The 21,006-nt window shown below is 30.4% G+C and overlaps 2 protein-coding genes across 10 annotated transcripts in view; one reads left to right on the top strand and one right to left on the bottom strand.

Annotated features, from left to right (window-relative positions):
• foi (fear-of-intimacy) overlaps window positions 1-10,966 on the bottom strand; it is a 39,882-nt gene extending 28,916 nt beyond the window's left edge. For 3 of the 9 annotated variants that reach the window (XR_001342883.3, XR_010844966.1, XR_010844967.1), the window contains exons 1-2: window positions 9,468-9,671; window positions 1,867-1,982 (exon numbers count right to left, since the gene is read on the bottom strand). The gene's annotated coding sequence lies outside the window, so the exon portion shown is untranslated. Of the gene's footprint in view, window positions 1-1,866; window positions 1,983-5,063; window positions 5,083-5,106; window positions 5,126-9,417; window positions 9,672-10,847 lie in introns of those variants that run through there. The other 6 variants (XR_010844965.1, XM_014417898.3, XM_067052806.1 and 3 more) reach the window with 5 other exon arrangements.
• Window positions 10,967-13,312: 2,346 nt separating this feature from the next.
• LOC106679007 (STE20-related kinase adapter protein alpha) overlaps window positions 13,313-21,006 on the top strand; it is a 15,190-nt gene continuing 7,496 nt past the window's right edge. Inside the window, exons 1-4 of the mRNA XM_014417911.3 lie at window positions 13,313-13,635; window positions 13,965-14,197; window positions 16,819-16,990; window positions 19,424-19,595. Of these exons, the coding sequence (XP_014273397.1) occupies window positions 13,459-13,635; window positions 13,965-14,197; window positions 16,819-16,990; window positions 19,424-19,595 (754 nt within the window). The 5' untranslated portion in view covers window positions 13,313-13,458. The remainder of the gene's footprint in view (window positions 13,636-13,964; window positions 14,198-16,818; window positions 16,991-19,423; window positions 19,596-21,006) is intronic.

Genomic DNA, 21,006 nt, shown 5'->3' with positions numbered 1-21,006 from the left:
TTTTAAAAAAATAATAAATAAATGAAGAATATAGAGTAAAATTAAAAAAAAAAAAATATTTCTGATGTTGAAGTAGTACCTGATCCCTGGTTTTATAGTGAAAATTAATTGTATTAGTTTATAAATGCAAGTACAGTGTAATCTCGGAACTCTGAACGCTCCAGTATTCCGAACTGATGTAAATAAGTTACTTTTTTTTATTTTTTTTACTAACTCAGCAGGCAATAACATTTTTATCTTTAAATAAAAGTGCATGTGAGTAAAGGACATTTTTAACTTCCCGATCTACAAGGCAAGTTATTGTAATCACCATGAAAATCGAAAGTGGGGCTGCCTATAGTTCAGTGATCAAGATAGTCTTACCAATTGTATGTCTATTGGCGGTGCCGGTTCGAATCTGGCCTGAGGCGTTGACTTTTTTCATTGAGTGGTAGTCCCACATAATGAAAAACTTTGACCCTCAACCATGGTATAGGACTCCAATGAGAGTTTTGGCCAAAAAAAAAAAAAGTAAAATAAAATAAAAATCGAAAGTGAAAATTTATAAAGTTTCACTATCGGCTAATCTCATTCCTATGCAAGTGTTCATAATATATTTTGTTTGAATTAGAAATACATATCTATTGCATAAATCACTTGATTCTGTAGAACTAATTCAATTTATTAATTGATACTATTGTAGAAACATGTATACTGTAACTTTTATTGGTGAATTAATAATTTTTATCACATTTTTAAATAAATCCATAAATATTTTTTTCACTGTCTGAAGTGTGCAATAGAGAATGATATATTATACCATGACAGAGAAGAAGCAGAAGTTTCTACAGCAGTGTTGTGGCCACCGTACGAAGGAAAGAGGAAACACATTTTTTTATTAGGTGTTATAAACGTACTCATATAGGTAAATATATACTCATATATATTTACGTGCCGATACACACAATAAATGTGGTTTGTGTGTATCCATTGAATACTGTTTAGGAATTAAGTCCGGACACAGTGCGGGTACTATGGCTTAATCCTATACAGTGTGTTAGGAACCAAGAGTAGTAAGGTCTCGGGATCAAGTCCCAACAGACAATCAGTCAGAGACAAGTAGTGATTGTTAATTACTCAGCCCTCAACGGGACATTGTGACACTGTATACAATAACCACTGTTCAGCGAAGACGAGAACGCTCAGTGAAAAATATCGTGAGTTCAAGACTCCAGCTCATAAACTTTTTTTTTGTAATAGATTAATTTATTTTTATTTTTAATAATATCTATAGGGAGCATTTTGTTTTTTTTTCAATTAATTTTATTTTTCTTTAATTTCTTTGTTAATTTATATAATCTATAGAAGTACATCTTTTATTTAGGCAAATATGTTGCTATTTGGGATTTATTTTTGTTAATTAATATAACTGATAAACACTGATAACAGTGTTTTTTTTGTTTTGTATTTTCGGCCAAGAGTCCTATACTGCCTAACTATTGTTGGGAGTAAAAGTTTTTCATTTTGTGGGACCGCCACTCCATGAAAAAAGTCAATGCCCCAGGCCAGATTCGAACTGGCACCGCCAATAGACATCAAATGAGTAAGACACAGTCTTACCCACTGAGCTACGGGTGGCCCAATAACTGTGTTAAATACCTCTTAAATAAATAACAGTGCATGGAATTTAAACTATCATAAAGGCATTAAAGTATTATTATTACCCCAGAAGTACATTTTCAATTTTATTTTTTAAAATTTGCTTTGATAGACTTATTTTTGATTTCCATTTACGTTTTGATTTCCATAGTTCAAATTGTAATGGCTACAATAAATTTCATTAAATTGTAATAAGATTAAATATCTATTTATTCTATGTGTAATTACCTGTATGTTTATATAAATTGGCGATTTAAAAAAATATAAGTAAAACTGAGGAGTGTGAGGAAGAGCTATTTTTCAAATTCGAGTTAACTTGAAATTCATTTAAACTGCTCCGATAGCTGTAACATAATGACATTGACATTAAAAAATAAAATATATCATAATAATAAAGTAATTTATTAATAATTAATACCTAGATGATACTTAATGATACTTTTAGAGGTTATCGATAGAACTATTGCTAAGAAGGATCTCTACCTGCTAGCTTTATTAAACAATTTCAAGTTACCAATTGTATTCTGCTTGAAGCTGTAAACACTAATAATTCTTAAATATTATCGGAAGATGGTTGTTTGGCGAGCAATAAAGGTGCACCAATAGCAGGAAAGCTATTTATTTCTACTATTTTTGTACTTTTCTTAACCGTCAACCCAATCACCATACTGCTGTCAATCACAGTCATCCAATAATCTTCAAAGCCATAAAAAAGGGGTAACTTTATAGAATAACAATGCAATAACCCAACTAGCATCCAACATAAGAGTTAAGTTTCATCTAGATTTAAATAAACACAATGAATTTGGTGAATTTAAAAAAAAAAAAATGAATCAAGACCATTTATTAATAGCTATAGCAAACTGATTTTTTTTTTTTTTATAGCCTTCTGAACAAGCCTTATTAATCCTTAAACAGAAACAAAAGCTCAATGGAGAAAATTGTGCAGGCAACCTACTTTATAAGTTAGACTCGTAACTGTTAAGTCGTCAAGCAAACGTGGAGAACCAATATTTTACCATAGATATAGAATGAACATATACCTTAAACAAGAAACAAAAAAAATGTACTAATAAATTTTTAAAACAGCCCAAATAGAGCAACCATATGAATCATCAACCAATTAAATGAATCATCAATCAATCTATCAATTTAATCAACTAATCAAATGAATCATTTACATCACTTAGCCAAAAAGCAAATTTGATAAGTCATCATGATAAGTTTTAAAAATATAGTCACACCCCTTAATTTTTAGGCCAATAATATTTATTACAGAAATTTTGATTGAAGTTGTAAGACATTTTATTATAATAATTACTTTTTAAATCCTCCTGTTGATCAAGTTTATTTTATGACTATAAAAGGGGCTCATAAATTATTTATCAAATTGAGGTGTAGATAGTTGACCATAGATTAATGATTGGAGAAGTTTGTCGGGGGGTGCGGTCAGCAAAAAACAACATAAATAAACAAAACCACATTTATTTATTTTATGCCGACGTTTTTACCAGAGTTTCAGGTCTTCATCAGGGCTATAGAATAAAAGAGATAACAACAACTAAATTTAATAATCCTTTAACTGGAAGATTCTTATGGTATTAACTGGATTTAGTGAATGACACAATTTCTTCCTTATTAATAAGGAAGAAATTGTGTCATTCACTAAATCCAGTTAGATAACAACAACATTTAGAGAAAACATAAAATTGAAAAGGAATAGTATACAAACAAATTTGGAACTATATAAAATATTGAATTGAATCATAAATGATAAAAAATTTATAACTGATAATTGAATAGTAAAAAAAAATTTAATTGATTGATAATCGTGGAATTAGATGGTAGTAGATTGAAAACAGTGAAGATGAAATATAATATCTATTAAATATAAATATAATATTTCTCCTTTGACCGCAACCCTGACCATCTCCCTATATATCAATTTTTACGGTCAACTATACATACATATATATGAAATATAATATCATGTAGGTAGGAAGATATGTATAATATAAGATATGCAAGTAGTGTCTAAAAAACTGAAAAAAATAAATAAAAAAATTGAATCTATAAATTGAACAATATGACAGACAATGAAAAATAGTGAGTGGCTTATATCTGAATACAGTGTGAGTATTAACTTATATACTTATACTTAAAACTATAAATAACGTCGGCATAAAATAAATAAATATGGTTTTGTTTATTTATGTTGTTCTTTGCTGACCGCACCCTCCGACAAACTTCTCCAATAATTATTTATCAAATTAAATGATAACTTAATGAAAAAAAAAAAAACGGGGAATTACAGAGATAGTTCCCTTTCATTAAACCAATATATAAACCGAGAAAATAAAGTAGTAGATCTCCTCCTATCAAATGGGTATCCACATAAACTAACCTGTCAATTACTAAAGCAAACACAAACATTGACACAATCAAAACCCCGAGAAACCAACAGCAAAAGATAATAAAAATTCCTTATATACTAACACTATCAGAGAGGATACTAAAAACTCTAAACAATAACATAAATAAAAATGATTATGCAATTGCATACAAAACAAAAACACAGCTACTTTATCTTAACTTTACACCAATACGAAAGGCCAAAGACAAAATAGAGCTACAATCTAATATAGTGTATGGAATTTCCTGTGAAAAGAACTGCAGGAAACTCCATATTTTGGTACTTCAGAACAATATCTCAAAAGAAAAGAACATCAACGCAAATATAGTTATACCTCCATAACAAACAACCCAAACAAACCTGACCTAACTTCTTTCACTATACATTTCAGACAAACAGGACATAAATTCAAATTTAATGCACCACAAATCATACATTGGGAAAAAACAACAACTTTAAGCTGAATTTAAAATAAATGATTATTATACAAAAATATAACAAAAAATCAGATGTACAAAATACCTAAGAAATAATTAACAACACTAAATACAAATAGACAAAATACGAAACAGAAATAAGAATCGGACTACCTGCAAGAAAAAACGGTTACATTTTGGAAAAACCAAAACACACCCTTCTTTAAACCCTATTCGGTTCTGGCACAAACCTCGAGTTAGTTGTATCACAGCAATGTACAAAAAAACTATAATAGACAATTGTAAGTAATATTTTAATTGTAATAGTTTTTAATCTTAAATTATCCTTTATACATTGCAGCTTTTTAAAAATTAGTTGAAGAAAGTATTTGTTCTAAAAAATTGTTTGTTTTTTTTCATTGTAGGGCATAACTATGCAAACAATTTAGTTGCGAAACGTCGCCTAATTATTATTGACTGATATATATCTTTCTAATAAAACAAAACCTATATTATAAAATCAGAAAATAGCTTATTAAACAATTTAATTACATGAAAATAAAAATACAAATGAAATTAGGAGAAAGAGTACTAACAAAGTTTGTAAGAGGGAAGTCCTACAGATATTGGCTTCCATACCTCACACAATGGACCCTTGGAGATCTAGTAACGAGTGCGGATAAAGAAATGATCCTTCTTGGAGATATCAGTCATCGTGTCGATAAAAAAAGGGCCTTCTGGAGAAATAAATTTGGTACTTATGGAATTGCAACTAGGTAGCTAGAACAGGGTTCTTCGACTATTCAATCTGTACTGACGGAGGCCAGAATGGTGGGGAGACTGTGGAGGGAGGGCTTCAGGGGGTGAATCATTTCCTGACGTCCAGATCTTTGTGATAAATCAACGCATAGATGAAATAATTTTATATTAAAGAAACAACCCAACTAACTAAACTTTAAAAAAAACCTCTACTGAACAGAAACATCTAGATGAAGTTTTGCTGTTGATACAAGATAAAACATTACATTGCAAAATCTTCAAGAACAAAGATAACCATTCGTAGAAAATGAGAAAGCTTCTAAAAATAAAAGGCACTTTATATGTAATGAAATATCTTGTTTGAGACAAGTCTGTTTATCAATTATAATAAAAATATTAATATAGTCTCGTATTTTTAATTTTCTTGTAACTCCTATGTTTCGCCCATTCCAACCATTCTCAAATATCTATCAACTAACAATTTCAATTACATTCCAATCATTATAAATTAATTTTAAAAATATTCTGAACCATAAATTTCCTACCTTATTTACAATATCATGATAGGAAATTTATGATTCAGAATGTTTTTAAATACGCATTATGCTAAAAATTTATTTATTAATACATATAATGTTTTAAACGATAAACCTGAAATCCTCACACAAGACTGAAAAGACAGGAAACTGCACATCGATTTCGACTATTACAACATTTACCAGACAAACGGTCTAAACTTCCAACACATTAAAAAAGACTGATCTACATGACTGTAATAAGGCCAATCTGGACATATGGAGTTGAGCTTTGGGACTCTACTAAACCTTCAAATTCCTCTCGTATTCAATCCTTACAATCCAAAATCCTTCGTAAAATCCTCAATGCTCCTTACTTTGTCACAAATAAAATCATACATTAAAACCTTAATGTTCCCTATGTAACCGATTTAGCCCAAACCAGGTATCACTCCTTCCATTATAAACTCCCTAACCCCCAGTGTCTAACCTTGCATCCTCTTCCATTCCTGACAATCCTCCGACGCGCCTGAAAATAAGATGGCTACGAGACCAGCTAATGTAAAATGTCATTAGAGTGCTACCAATGGGTAGTTTCTCTCCACGCCTGTAACACTCCAATTTAACTTATATCAGATATACTAAATGTAATTATAATGTACAGTTGTAAATATCAATAAATAAATATTTAAAAAAAAAATAATGTTTTAAATGTTATTGACTATTAATAAAATATGACAAAGGCATAATACCCTACAGTTTCGATAACCAATGTTAGCAGTGATATTGTAAACAGGATAGGAAATTTATGGTTTTAAAATGTTTTTAAAATTAATTTATAATGATTGGAATGTAATCGAAACCGTTAGTTGTTAGATCCTTGAGAATGACCGAAATGTCAGTATGTACATGAAAATAAAAAGTGTGAGACTACACGGATATTTTTATATTAACTAATAAAAGGCAAAATTATACAAAAACAATTTATAATATCAACAGTTTATTAATTATTTATATACATATAAACTTGGTTACTAGAAAACAGACAATAAATATTAACAGAATTTTCTAACAAGACAATAAGAAAGACATTGTAAAAGAACATTATTTAATATTCATCACAAAAAAATTCAGGTAGGCTAACAATATGGACGCTTCTAATCAGATTCTATAACGCTCAAAGACAAACATATTATATAAAATGAAAACAAAGTATTTAAAAAAAAAATACTTAATAATAAGAACCTATATATTTAAGATTACTAAATGAAATACTTACATTTTACCAAAACCATAAACTAAGAAAGATATTTTTGACTAAGTCGAAAAAATAAACAGCTGCTATGAGACTTGGATGAACGACCGACAACAAGAACTTTCTTTTTGTAAGCTGAACGTTTAAACAATTCTAATCCCAACAAACGATAACACAACTAGTAAAAAAGCTTAGTAATCACAAAACATTGATTTCTTCAGTAATAAAACAGTAGTAGAATAAATTAAAAAAAAATGGCTTCTTGATTTTGTACAGCATACTGTTCTATTTTCAAGTGTTGTATGTTGTAAATGTTGTATTCACTGACATAAAGAAACTTTATGAAAGTGAACAAGCCATTGTACTCTTGATAATATAACAGTTCTTCCATTGTTAACTATAATTATAGTACAGTTCCCTAGTCAAATCTAGTAATTAAATAGAGGAATTTCAGTTCGAACCTCTATAATTAGAGAAACCACAAAACCATTACACACACTATTGTAGTACTGGTCCTGGCTTTTATTTTAAGTATAGTTAAACATCAATAATTAAATAAAATGACGGAAGCTATTTCATTTAATTTACTTTACTTAAAAAAAATAAATAAATAGAAAATGATCTTGAAAGGAATAAAATTAGTGAATACTCCTTTTTTTTTATTTATTATTTCGTAATGAACACAAATTATCATATAAATCCTATTTTAACCAAAGGAAAATATTCACTATTCTATAAATTTGGGTCAACAAGAGAATATCATCAAACAAATTAACATAATAAGTACTTATTACTTTACTATACACAGCACCATTTAATTAAAAAAAAAAAATGTTATTTTCAATAAACTGGAAGATCGCTGATTGATCGTGTGTATTATTAATAAATGGAATATGGTCCGAGTGCGGTAAAAAAAATAACTCAAATAGTGACAACTATTTTTAAATAGTTATATAACTATATTCAAATAGTTGTCAGTAATTGAGATGTTCTTTTTTTTTTTTCTTTTTTTTTAATCGCACCCAGACCATATTCTTTTTATTATTTCTAATAAAATTATTAATGATCCAATGCTCAAAGTTACAACTGTATAATCTTACAATGAAATGACTTACATTTTTAATGGTGTCACCTGGAGACATTAATTTAAATTCATAAAAAAGCAATAACTTTTTAACATTATAATTAAATATTAGCTAATCAATTTTAATAGAAATTAATCAGATTAAAAATAAAATGTCCTTATGGATCCTAAGAAGAAATAAGACAGTCTAATGTAATAAGATATGTATCATATCACTTTCACTGACATATATGGTCAGCTTTGATCTATTCCCAAAATAAAAGTTAACATAAATCCAATATAGCAGTACGATGATGTATTAACATCTTTCTCTACTCATCATAGTTATTTCATAAGGAAGAACTATGGAGATAACACAATAATCAAGCTTGTTAACAGGTCAATTAAACTGACATGGTAACATCCAGACATTCTAACTAGGGCAATTTTAACTGTTACTTATTTCCTTGGACATAAAGTTCCCAGAGCCGATGAATGTCGAATTTTAGACCAGCTTTCTTAGCATGGCTATTGAAATAAAATATTGGAGAATAAGAACTATGGTATACACTTTGAATAATTTAAGAAAAAATTTAAATGCAGACCGATCCATTAAGTTCTAAAATTTATATTAAAAATTCTATTAATTAATTGAAAAATTTAATTAAACACAAAAGTTATATAAATAATTTTAATTAACAGCTTAATCATGCCACAATATAGAATAACACTAAAGAGAAGAGATGCAATTGGCTAATGTAGAAGCAGCGCTGTGTATAATTAAATTTTAATATTTAATAATTTGGAGTCAAATTGAAATGCACTGCATGATAAATTTAAAATGTAGGACAAATACAATTTTTATACATCACCCAGAAAGTTAACAATGTTGAGATGCTTCATGTTAGTTCTAAAGTGACGAATTGTTTTATAAGCATTCTATTGGTGGACGATGCATACAACTCAAGCTATATAAACCACACCAGCATCATAAAATCTTATCAAACTACCAGTAATAAACAATAACAGGACGAATTATAGAAGACACAATAATAAAAAGGCAATAACCAGAATATAAAAATCAAACTACCTTCAGTTCATATTTATAATACTACTTTATTCATTTTTTCCATTCCAGATACTTGTCTCCTTATAAGGCAATACCTAAGTGTACCATGCAAGGACCTAATAACCCACAATATTAAAAATATCAAAAACAATTTAAAACATTCAAATAATAACCGGCGAGGTGCATGGTACATGAAAACAAAATGACACAGAAAAAATTAACTTAGAATCATAATAAATATAACTAAATACGTAAAATATATCAAATAATCAAACTTAATTCAACTCACAATGATATAATAAACTGATGATAGATGAAATATCAGAGAGCTTTACTTACTTCAACTCAATCCATAGTAACCTATTCAGTAACGTGAGCACCTACACCCTCCCAATTCATGCCGAATTATGGCGGCCATATTGCTTTTCGCTCAATTTCTCTGACTTTAAAAGAGGATCTTGGTTGGTTGGATCCACAAACATCTTTGTTAATAAACGAAAAAAAAATACAATATTTCCCGGGACCTTTTCTCTTTTTAAATTATATTTCAATTCAATACTCTCAGTAATATTTTTACAGCTGCTATTTCCTTACAAACTCTCCCTTTCGTCTGTGTACTCCATTAGAGAGCACAGTTTCATGGAGTGTTTCAGCATTTGCTTTAGCTACCAATTAACACTAATTAGAGCATAAATCTTCAAATTTGACATAATTGTATTGTTAAACTTTAACATAAATAAACGTTTACTACCATCCTATATTAGGATAGTCACGGTTTAATATAAAGAAGTTTTCACCAAGCATTCCTCTAGTGACAGTTAAATTCAACAAGGTCGTTAAAACGCTTGTAATAACTCATATCGCTCCTTTGCTTTTATAGTAACTCATTTGACAGAAAAAAAAAGTTTTATTTGACTTATTATAGGTTATATCACTGGCTGAAATAATTTTTTTGTATCTTTATTAGCTTTGGAGCAGACTGTAAGACCTAAGCTTACAGTACTGTCTTTGGAATACATCCAATTCGAAATAAAAACAGACTTATGGCATTGTCTCATTTTAATCCTTATTTGCCTCTGATATAAACGAGAGATAGACGCGTTTTTTTTTTGTAAAGTCTACAATTTGAAAACAATGGGAATGTCAAGTCACGGTTTAAGCAGGAGGAGGACTTCAGCGTGAGAGTCCGGATAGCATAGAACTTCGGAGCGACCACGATGTCTTAAGATTTTTCAAACGCCCAATAAAAGTCCAAAATACCTTACTTAAACTATTTGAACAAATAAAAAGTCAACATAATGAATTCATAGCCTCAAAATTAAACCCTTTTACTGTTTGTCATAAGTTTTCTTTTGGGTTAGTCCGAAATTTTCACCATAGAATCCTCTATTGTCTAGATCCAGCTTTCATGATGGACAAAACTTGAATATGTTTAATGTGCTTATTTCATACTAAAAGTTAAATAAAGCTTACTTTAAGTAAAACAATTTTAATAGCAACCTAATATTAACGCCAACCATGTATATTTATAATTTTAGATTTATATAACGATTATTTTTGTTAATTCTTAAATTTGAGTGGATAAATATATTGGTAACATCGAATCTAACTCTACGGTCGCTATTCAAATATTTAGTAACTGGCATTTTCACATTTAGATATATCATGTTTTTAACCGACAAAATACTTTCAAGATCTTGAAATAATATCAGTACTTACCTTCAGATGATTCATTATCATTAAAAGGCCTCTCGAAATTAAAAATTCCTCTCATTTTTTCTCAGGATATTTAATCATTATTTATTTTTCAATGACGTCTCGGCCCATATTGTATGGAGCTCGTCATGGAGGGCTACAAACGGATATTGCAAAGAATGCTTATGAATGTGATATTGATAAACTAATTAAATTCTGATTATATAAAGGCGAGGTTTCTAAATCAAACTGGTGGGAGGGAGAATAATAATACAGGATAATTAACTGAATAAATAGCCTCTTGAATAAATTAAAACTGTTATTATACACAATCACCTAAAATGCAATAAGGAAGAATACATAGCCTTTTAAGAAAGTACGATTGTTCAAGATACTTTTGAAATAACTATATTGGTCCAAATAAATAAAAATAAACCTTTCAAGGTTTAATAATTAGGTAAATCTAAAAGTAATATTAGGAAATATGAGTAAATATTAAATACAAGTAGGTATTAAATGATAGATAATATATATAAATATATTACGCAATCTATTAGGTAAAAAATGAAATAGTTTGCATAATTTTATTTTATATTAATACTATTTTATTTCCACTTTTCTTTCATTTCTAAATAATTTTCTTATAACTTATTTTAAAATAATTTCAACCCTACCTTAATTTACCTTTTTTGTATCTCATGATCCTACTGTCAAAATATTTTTAGTTGTATTTGTATCTTTTTAGCCCTGATGAAGCTCAACAAAGTGAGACGAAACTTCGATAAACAAATAGTTTTTAACTATTTTTGTTTCTTTTGATCGCACCCCTGATTTCATAATACGGTCAATTATTTTGTATATAATATTGTTCTGTTTTTTTGTTTCGTTGATATAAGAAGAACTATAAACAAAAAACATCTTAAAATCTCGAAAAAGTACGATTCTACTTAGAGATTCCTATTCTTAAGAATGAGAGTGGCCCATTTCCGGGTTGTCACCCACCGGAGTCGGCTCTGTTATTTTCCCTGATAATTCCCTTCTATTTTCTGGAGTTCTTTTCAATCCTCAATATTAGAGGCACCAGTAGACCCGAGCATTCTCCCTCCACCTCTCCTAGCCCTTAATATATAGATATTCTGTAAGGAGAGGGCGAGAAGTATTTCTCTCGCTAGTATTTGCACTCATCAGACACTATCCTATGTGCCCAGGTGACCTAATGTAAAGCTGCTGAATTGATGCATACTATTTTTTCGAGCGAAAGGTTTTGGATGCATCTTGGAGACGCTTACCTTTGGAAATCCTAAACTACTTCTTTATTGATATTCATAGTTGGTGGATATTTGGGCTCCACAATGCGCTACGAGGAGCCAATCTTTATATCAAGGAAGATTCTAATCTCACTTGGACATATCCTTTGTCTTTGTATATTTAGAGTTAAGTTAGGATCCTTCTAGTCATGTCTCTCAACAAAATAACCTGGGTCTTGTAATCAATCATCCTAATTTTCCTCCTTTCGTAATAACTTCCCTATGTTCGCAATGTTCGTCTTCTTCCTTCAATCGAAGCCCGTTGTTCGAACCTACCCAGATTGTCTGTGCAGGCAGTGGTGGGGTATAGTTCATCGTTTTTCATTTACTAGCAAGTACAATAGTATTCTTTAATAATTCCACTAACGTTTAATTGATTCAATAGATTTGAAGTGAAATTCCATCTCATGTTAGATGGTAAAGTTACCTACATATAGCTGCTTTCCTTGAGTAGTGACTGATCTGATAAAGAAAGTTGTTGAAAGTGAACAGTAGACAGGAATTTCTTTCTCTACTGTGGTCTCTCCATAGACTTTTAAAAACTAGTAGAGTTGTTACAAAGTAACCAAACACGGTACAATACATAAAATACAATTTTTTTTTATTGTCAGATGCGCTACTGTTTAACCAAAGTAGCGATATGTCTATTTGACGATATCAGATATTTGTACTTTATTGAAAGGTTCTTCAAATTCTCTAATAATTTGAGGACAAAAAGGTCGAGGGTGTGGTTAGTAAAGGTACCCAAATAAGTAAAACCTATTTATTTGTGCCAACGTTTCGACCTAAATTTCAGGGCTTCATCAGAGTTACTCGGACGGAGTATGATTTTTCTCAATTTATCTAATTACATTAGAAGTACATTCAGTTACAAATTATTATTGTAATGGTCGAAGTTGGAAATGATTTTCTCTTATTTCGAAATGCCCCCGTATTCACCTCTTGAAAATTGGATTTGAATCAATAGCAAAACTAATGAATATACTTCCATTGATTATTTTTTCGAGAGCTATTTTTCTTTTCATAAAAGCCTTTTGTTAATGACAAGTTGAAATGTCAACAATACAATAGTGTGTCTTCATGACCTACTTCTAGGATACAAATCGTGACAGTTACAGAGCGGTTATATTTGTTATTGTGATTCTGTCAAGAAGCAGGTTATAGACAGCTGTGATACAAGTTTTAGTTTCTGTTAACTGATCATTTAAATTAATTAGAGGATTAATTTATGATGTTTATCTTGATTTCTATTAGAGATTTCAATTTAGAAGGGAAGAAGTCATTTAATAAGTAGACAAAATATTAATTAGTGACTAAAACTTTCAGAAATGCCTGATTGGTATGATACAGATGCTTCAAATTATGAAATATGCTCATTCTTGGGCCAGAGCATGACAAATATAGCTACTGTCTATATTGCCAAACATATTCCATCCAGGACTTTAGTTACTCTAAAAAAATGCAATGTCGAAAAACTGACTAGAGAAGAAATCATATTAGTTCAGGTATTTCAAGTACTCAAGTATACATTTTAGTTTGAAATTTTATAATGTTGCTACTTATTTTAACTTTGGCGCTTCTGACAAATATTGTTTTTCTTTCTGTTGGTTAAGTAAACTCTACCTCCAGTAAAGTACCACCTTTGGAACAAGCCCAATTCAAAATAAAATGAAAACCTTTTTTTAAACTAATAAGGCACTATTAAAAAAAAGTAGTGATATGTTCATGAACCCCCTTCAAACTCACCTATTTTCTAGATTTATATTTTAATTTTTTAATTAGATTTTATTATTTTCATAAGTTGTTAAATTTAAATTTATCTCAATTATTTAAGGATGAAATAATTCTTATGAGACAGCTCAACCATCGCAACATTCTCCCTTGTTTAGCTTCATTTGTTACTGGGAATGAAATAGTATCTGTGTTACCTTTGATGGGCTATGGATCATGTAATGATATTTTAATGAGGCATTTTCCGACTGGTATCCCAGAAGCGGCTATAGCTTGTATTTTGAAAGCTGTCATTAATGCCTTAAGTTACCTTCATAGTAAGGCAATTATTCACAGGTAATTAATTTTTATTTTATTTCTATTATTTTTGCATTTGTTTTTTAATCCTTATTTCTCTAAGATCTTTTGTTTTGTTAGTACACCATGTTTCCCTCGATACTTCATCAAAACCAATGATTAGTCATCTATTCACCCATTCATCAGTGATTTTTACATTAGTTTTTAGCATACATATTTTTATTAACCGTCTTATATTTTAAAATATTGACGAATCAGAGGTTTCATTCGCTCTTATCTTATTAATACATAAAATTCTTTTGAATCACTATTCCAAAGCCTCTAAAAGAAATCAATGATTATAAAAGAAAATATATACACTAAATATTATCTCTTTGTAGGGGGAACTGATTTTCTTTTTTTCTTATTTTGTACTACTATGGTTTCTGTGCCCTATGCCTGTGTACTTAATTGGGAATCCTCTGTGAGATAGCTACTGCATAGTTGTCAAAAATCTATATGTGAAAAAAATGAAGATTTTTTAATTTAAGGAAAATTTTTAATTTTATAGTAAATTTTGTAAGTCATTTGATAGGTATATATAAGAGGTATAATTAATAAAAAATGTAACCTATTTTTTAGATCATAAGAATCGTACACTTTTATTCAGCTAGTGTTAAAAGACACATAGTCAGAAAGCAAAGTATTATAACCTTTTCACTTCTAACATTGTTTCCAAAAAAGTCTTGTTAAATAAAGAATTAAACAAAAAAAAAATCATATTTGAAAAAGCAATATCTACTTTCCATTAGAATATGTTGTATACAATGATGGTAACTTTTTCAATAAGTCTTATTTGTTACTTCTTAAAATAAGATACATATTTTTATATTAGTGAATTTACTTATCTCCACATTAAATTAACATTCAGTGACTGATTAATGTATCATGCAATTTATTTGCATGTGCCATCTAGATATTGTTATCAATGAAAAATGGAAACATTCGTACCAGTTCTTGACAGAATTTGGAGATGTTTTTATAGTGGTTATGATAATTATGTTGTTTTATTTTCAAAATCAAGTGCAAGTGTTCAATGGATTAATATATGTTTATTTGTATGTTCTTGTATTCAAGAACTTTTTTTTATATTTTATTTTGGAACCCTTATTACTAATCAGCATCCGAAGGCCAACGACAATACTGTTGGGCTCGAGTAATGTTATGAAAAAAATATATAAAATGAGATTGAAACATGTAAAGTAAAAGATGACATTTTCAAATGTTCTAAATGAAAAAGCTGTGAATTTTACTTATACTAATTCGGCTTACTACCGCACTGCGCAAGTGGTAAAGGGGATAAAATGATTATAATGATTAATTCAGCTTAAAGCAAGATCATAAACTTGGATAAAATTATTTTTCCAAAAATTTAATCTATTTTATTTTTTCTTTTGTTATGAAAGAAGGATTTGACAGATTTTATAAATGTTTCATATTATATATTCACTGTCAAAGAGATATTCCAAGTGGCAATCGAGAGAGGCCATGGTGGTCGACAGCATTAAGGCCTTATATCACCTTAGCAATCTTGAATCATAAGCAGTGCTGATTCAAATCTGGGATGGGAAGGTTGAAATTTATTTTGTGACAAACCTATAAAAGGAATCGCAATCTCTCACTAGAATATGTTGCTAGTCTGTTAGATGACCATCTCGTTTGTCACTAATGGCGAGATAGGGGAGGAAAAAGAAAATAGTTGGCAGTGAAGAATAACTCCAAAAAAGAAATCAGGTGCAGTGTGCAGATCACGCAACTTTCAATTATTAAAAAAATTCTATATTCGTAACATTACGCATATTACAAAGACTTTGTTTATGAGTGGATAACTATTGTTGGGCCAAACAAAAATAGTCAATGAAGAAGATAAGCTGCTGTAACGCCAGCAACCTTACAGCCAGTTCTTTCCGTTTGTTCTTCCACACATCCCTGTCCATAGCAGCTCTCTACCAGAGGAGTCCTGCCATCCTCTTGAACATATCGCTCCATCTTTTCTTTTGATGTCCTCTTCTTCTTTGAAGGTCGTATGGAGTTCATTCTGTGGCAATTTTTGACCATCTGTCATCTTCGCATCGAAGGAGATGCCCTCCCCATTTCCATTTGCTCAATCTTGTCATCTTCAGTGTGTCAGTGAGTCCTGTTTCTTTCTGGATCCAAGCATTTTTTATTCAATCTCTTTTCCTCACATTCACAATGCTTCTTCCAATATTATTTTGCCACACCTGTGGTATCAATATCAATTATTATTAAGTCATTAATTTTAATTTATCAATTTTCTTATGACTTGTGTCGTTTTATTTTGCCATATGATATGTCATTATTTATACAACAATATTTGACCTTTATCATATCTTATTGTTAGTAGTCCTTATAAAGATCTGCAATTTGTACCAATATCATTGCATTCACTAAATAGTTTCCGTTATTTTTTGAAGTTATTCTTGGCCACAACCAGGAGGATCATCTTGATTTTTTTTTTTTTTTAAATGTTGAGAAATATTTGCAGAATTTCATAATAATAATATTAGAAAGATAACAATATACTTAAAGGTTTAAAAAAAAATTGATTAAGTTAACTTTAAATTAAGCTAGTGGATTAGTAAAATGTGCTGTACTTACAGGGCAATTCGTGCTAGTCATATCCTAATAGCTGCTGATGGTCATGTCTGTTTGTCAGGATTACGATATTCATGCCAGATCGTTGAAGGTGGGCGATGGCTGAGGAAAGTCCATTCGTTTCCTTCAACTACCGCGCCAAACCTGAACTGGTTGTCTCCGGAACTTCTTGAGCAGGTAGTATTATTTTAATGAACAATTATATTTTTATTATTTGAACTACTCTGTTTCATTAGATATTCTGCATGTCATGTTGATTCTAATATTATTATTAATTATTGAACATATTTTTATGAGGATAATTGATTTATTTATAATGTTTGAATGATGATTGTGTATCAATAATCAATAATAAATTATTCAACAAATGGCTATGACTCACTTGCCTGAGAACATCAAGAGGATACTAAAAAGAATATGGATCAGACCATTTTTTTTTTTTTTTTTTGAGCTGAAAGCATTGCGGCCTATTTGGTCTATTATGTGCAATCCATATTACAACATTGTAGCATCGTAAGCACTAAAACGTTGTAACGAGCTTATTAAAGCTTGAGATGTGTAGATTCTATGAATCTAAGTACGCTTTTCGAGGGATTGATCAATTCACACAGCTCAGAGCTCATGATGCAATCCACACCAAACAGTATAAACCTTCACCCTGCAAATTGGTCAAACCAATAAATGATGTGGTATGTCATTTCATTCTCAGCATTACAGAATATGCACAGAGATGATCTCATAAGCTTGAAATTAAACATATGTTTATTAAGTCTTCAGTGACCTGTCCATGTGATTTTCCTTAGAGAACCTTTTTCCAACTAAAGGAATATTTCAGGTACCGCTGCGGCTTGTTCTTCACTAAGCCTTACATGCCATGTTTAATTTAGTTATTCCCCGGAGTAAAATTTGGGAGGTATTACCCAAATTAATTATTATGTGCTGGTATGGCTGGTTTGAATAAAGAACTACTTGTAATTTGCTGGTAATGAGGGAGTGGACTGTATTTATAATAAATTGATATCATATACTGTTAAAGCTACCTCAAATCGACTATGTCTCTTTGTTGGAAGGCTTTAAAAATGAACAAAAAACAAAATGGCTCAGATTAAACATTTATTTGGTTCAATTTAAACAAGGTAAAAAACAAAACTAAAAACTAACATAAACAAAACATACAAGTAAAAATAAAAAGGTCTGTCAGATAAAAATAAAATTAGATAAATTATGAAAATTAAAATAAAATAAACTAATAAACAAATAATATGTAAAATAAATACTGGTCGACGGTTAATCCACTAGGTCAAAAGGTTAATCCACCCCGATAGGTCAGAGGAAGATATTTTGCTTGTCGAGATGTGCAGGTAGAAGCTCCATTGCTAAATACTCCGCTGCAACTCTCAAACTGGTCCAAAGTTGGTGCAATGGCTTACAAACAGTCGATGTCCCAAAAGCTAAGATGGCTGGCTACACTGGCACTCATTGAGGGCAGACAGGGTCTAGTTGTTTTTTATTAATTATACGAGCCGATTGATTAGCAACAACTCATATTGCACTCAAAGGCCAGAAACGCAGAAAAGGTCTGGTTTCAAACTGTAATAACGACTAAAACACTCAACAAATCTCCAAACTATAAACGCAGACAGGGCTGCTGAGAACGCTATCAGGGCCACTAATTAGTCGCAACTGCTCCAAAAAACTAAGATGGTCGGTCCGTAGCTAGGTGATGCAACAATGATCACCCCTAGCAACTGTCTCTATTACTCATTATTACAAACAAATATAATTTTACACATTTTTCTTTTCAAATAACTAAATCTAAATAAAACAATACAAATAAAAATAAATGTAACTAAATTAAATACTAATAAAACTATATAACTAAAACTATAAAACTAAATACTAAAAATACTATTTACAATTATTTACAACGTAATTATATTATGGCGTTAACATATGATTTTAAAATAAAATACTTCTATTCTCTCTTTATAAGTTTTCTGAAACAATTTGCTGTACGGTTTGAACAAAATAGTTACAATATGGTTAGTTTGTTAGTGATAGTTCTGGTTTCATTGCTTTAATTGATTTAAATATTACATTTTACTTGTTTGATATTCTTGAGGCTTGAAGGTTGGTTCTGGTTTGAATATGAAGATGAATTAAGGGTTCTCTCTTGGTTCTTTCTCCTCATCCTCCTGCCGCCGCCGCCTCTCTTGCCTGAGTGTAAGGTTTTACTCCCTCATGACTTCCTGGTCCTTCCCTCTTTCTGTCCTTTACTTCTCCTGTCCAGGTCAAGATGGCTACTCTATTGGCTCTTACCCCTATTTTATTGGGGATCAAGATGGCTGCCCAGGTCTCCTACCACTTATCTCTGCCACTAGATGGCATAATGAATTTCAGTTCAGAAGTGAGGGGGCACCTTTCTTAAACATGTCATTTGTTTAATAGTATTAAAGCCAGGCAAACTGCTAAGTGTCAATTTAGTATTTGACAGGTACAGATAGAAATATAAAGAGAAAAAAAAACTATAAGTTTTATAAGTATTTACTAAGCCTTTGTGTATGAATGTATTATACAATTTTCATATTACATTATTTAATTTGTTTGCAGAACCTGGAAGGATATAATGAAAAGTCTGATGTTTATAGCATAGGAGTTACAGCATGCGAACTGGCTAATGGAATAGTTCCATATTTTGACACACCAACGACTCTTATGTTGGCAGAGAAGGTGCGTGGAAATTGTCCACATTTGATTGACCAAACTACTTATATTTGTGGAGGTAATTGTTTTGATAGAATTATCTTTAAAGAATTATAAAATTGGTTTTTTAAAACCATAATTTAATAAATTTTAACTTGACTATTTTAACTAACATCAATGGTCTTCCCCTCCTTATCCAACATTCTCGATACCATTTGTACGCTAATGATTTCCAAATTTACCTTTCCTTCCCGCCTTCTGACATAGTGGCTGCCACGGAGAAGCTTCAAGAAGACTTGAATCGAATTAGTCACTGGGCACAAGAAAACAAGCTTAAGTTGAATGCAGAGAAGACTAAGACAATCGTAATAGGATCCAATCACCTCCAGAAAACTAATCCTCATATCCCAACCTTATTCCTAAACAACAATCCAACACAATTTCATCCATACGTTAAAAACCTTGGTGTCACTATAGACCAAACTCTCTTATGGAAAAACCATGTCTCTGATATTTCCCATCGTACCTTCTCCACCCTATAACGTTTAAATTATCTTTGTCACCTACTTCCTTTTAAAACCCGTAGGCTCCTGGTTACTTCCTTAATATTCCCCCACTTTGATTATTGCTGTGTGCTTTACGGGGGTGTCTCTGGGGATCTCGAAGGAAAATTAAAACAGTTATTAATTGCTTTGTACAATTCATCTTTGGGGTCCCCAGTGACGCCTCTATCACCCGGTTTTATAAAGAATTGAAGTGGCTTTACCCCTCCTTCCATCGTAAATATTTTCTTGCTTCCCTTCTCTACCAAGTTATCTAATCCTGCTGTCCATCATACATCTCTGATATCCTTCAATTTAAATCCTCAGTGCAGTCCTGCAATACCCGCTCACGGCCTTCAGACTTATATGTAACTGCCCATTGAACCGCAGCCTTTGGTGTAGATCTTTCCTCATCCCTATGGAATTCTATTCCCTTTTTCATTCGTAGCTCTAATATTCTTCCAACTTTCAAATCCCGTATCTTCGACCACCTTCTGTCCACCTAATTCCGGAAGAGTAACTATTGAATGTTTCAAACAAAGTTTATATATTTACTGTTCTTAATGTTTCAGAATTTAGTTTATTCTTGTAAATATGTTTATTTGCAGAAATTGTACCTTTCCATTTATTATTTTTAGTTTAATTAGATTTGATTTTTATCATTTTTGTTTTCTATTATTTATTATCAGAAGTGTTTGTCATCTTATGTTTTATGATATGACATATGGTTTTACCCTCTTTGTTCTATTCTTATTTTATATATTCTGTTAATTATTGCTGTTCATTTTAATCTTTTCAAATTCATTATTATATTATGTTTTATAATTTCATTTATTATTTTGTATTTCACTCTAAGCCTCTAAAGCCTAAATCTGACACCTGTATGTTATTCTAAAGGTATCAATCCTAGAATAAATAAAGATTATTATTATAAAAAAAAATTTATAA

Source organism: Halyomorpha halys, unplaced genomic scaffold (genome assembly GCF_000696795.3).
Source record: "Halyomorpha halys isolate HHAL.00 unplaced genomic scaffold, Hhal_1.1 Scaffold171.1, whole genome shotgun sequence".
Lineage (NCBI taxonomy): Eukaryota > Metazoa > Arthropoda > Insecta > Hemiptera > Pentatomidae > Halyomorpha > Halyomorpha halys.
This window is presented reverse-complemented; position numbering and strand designations above follow the sequence as displayed.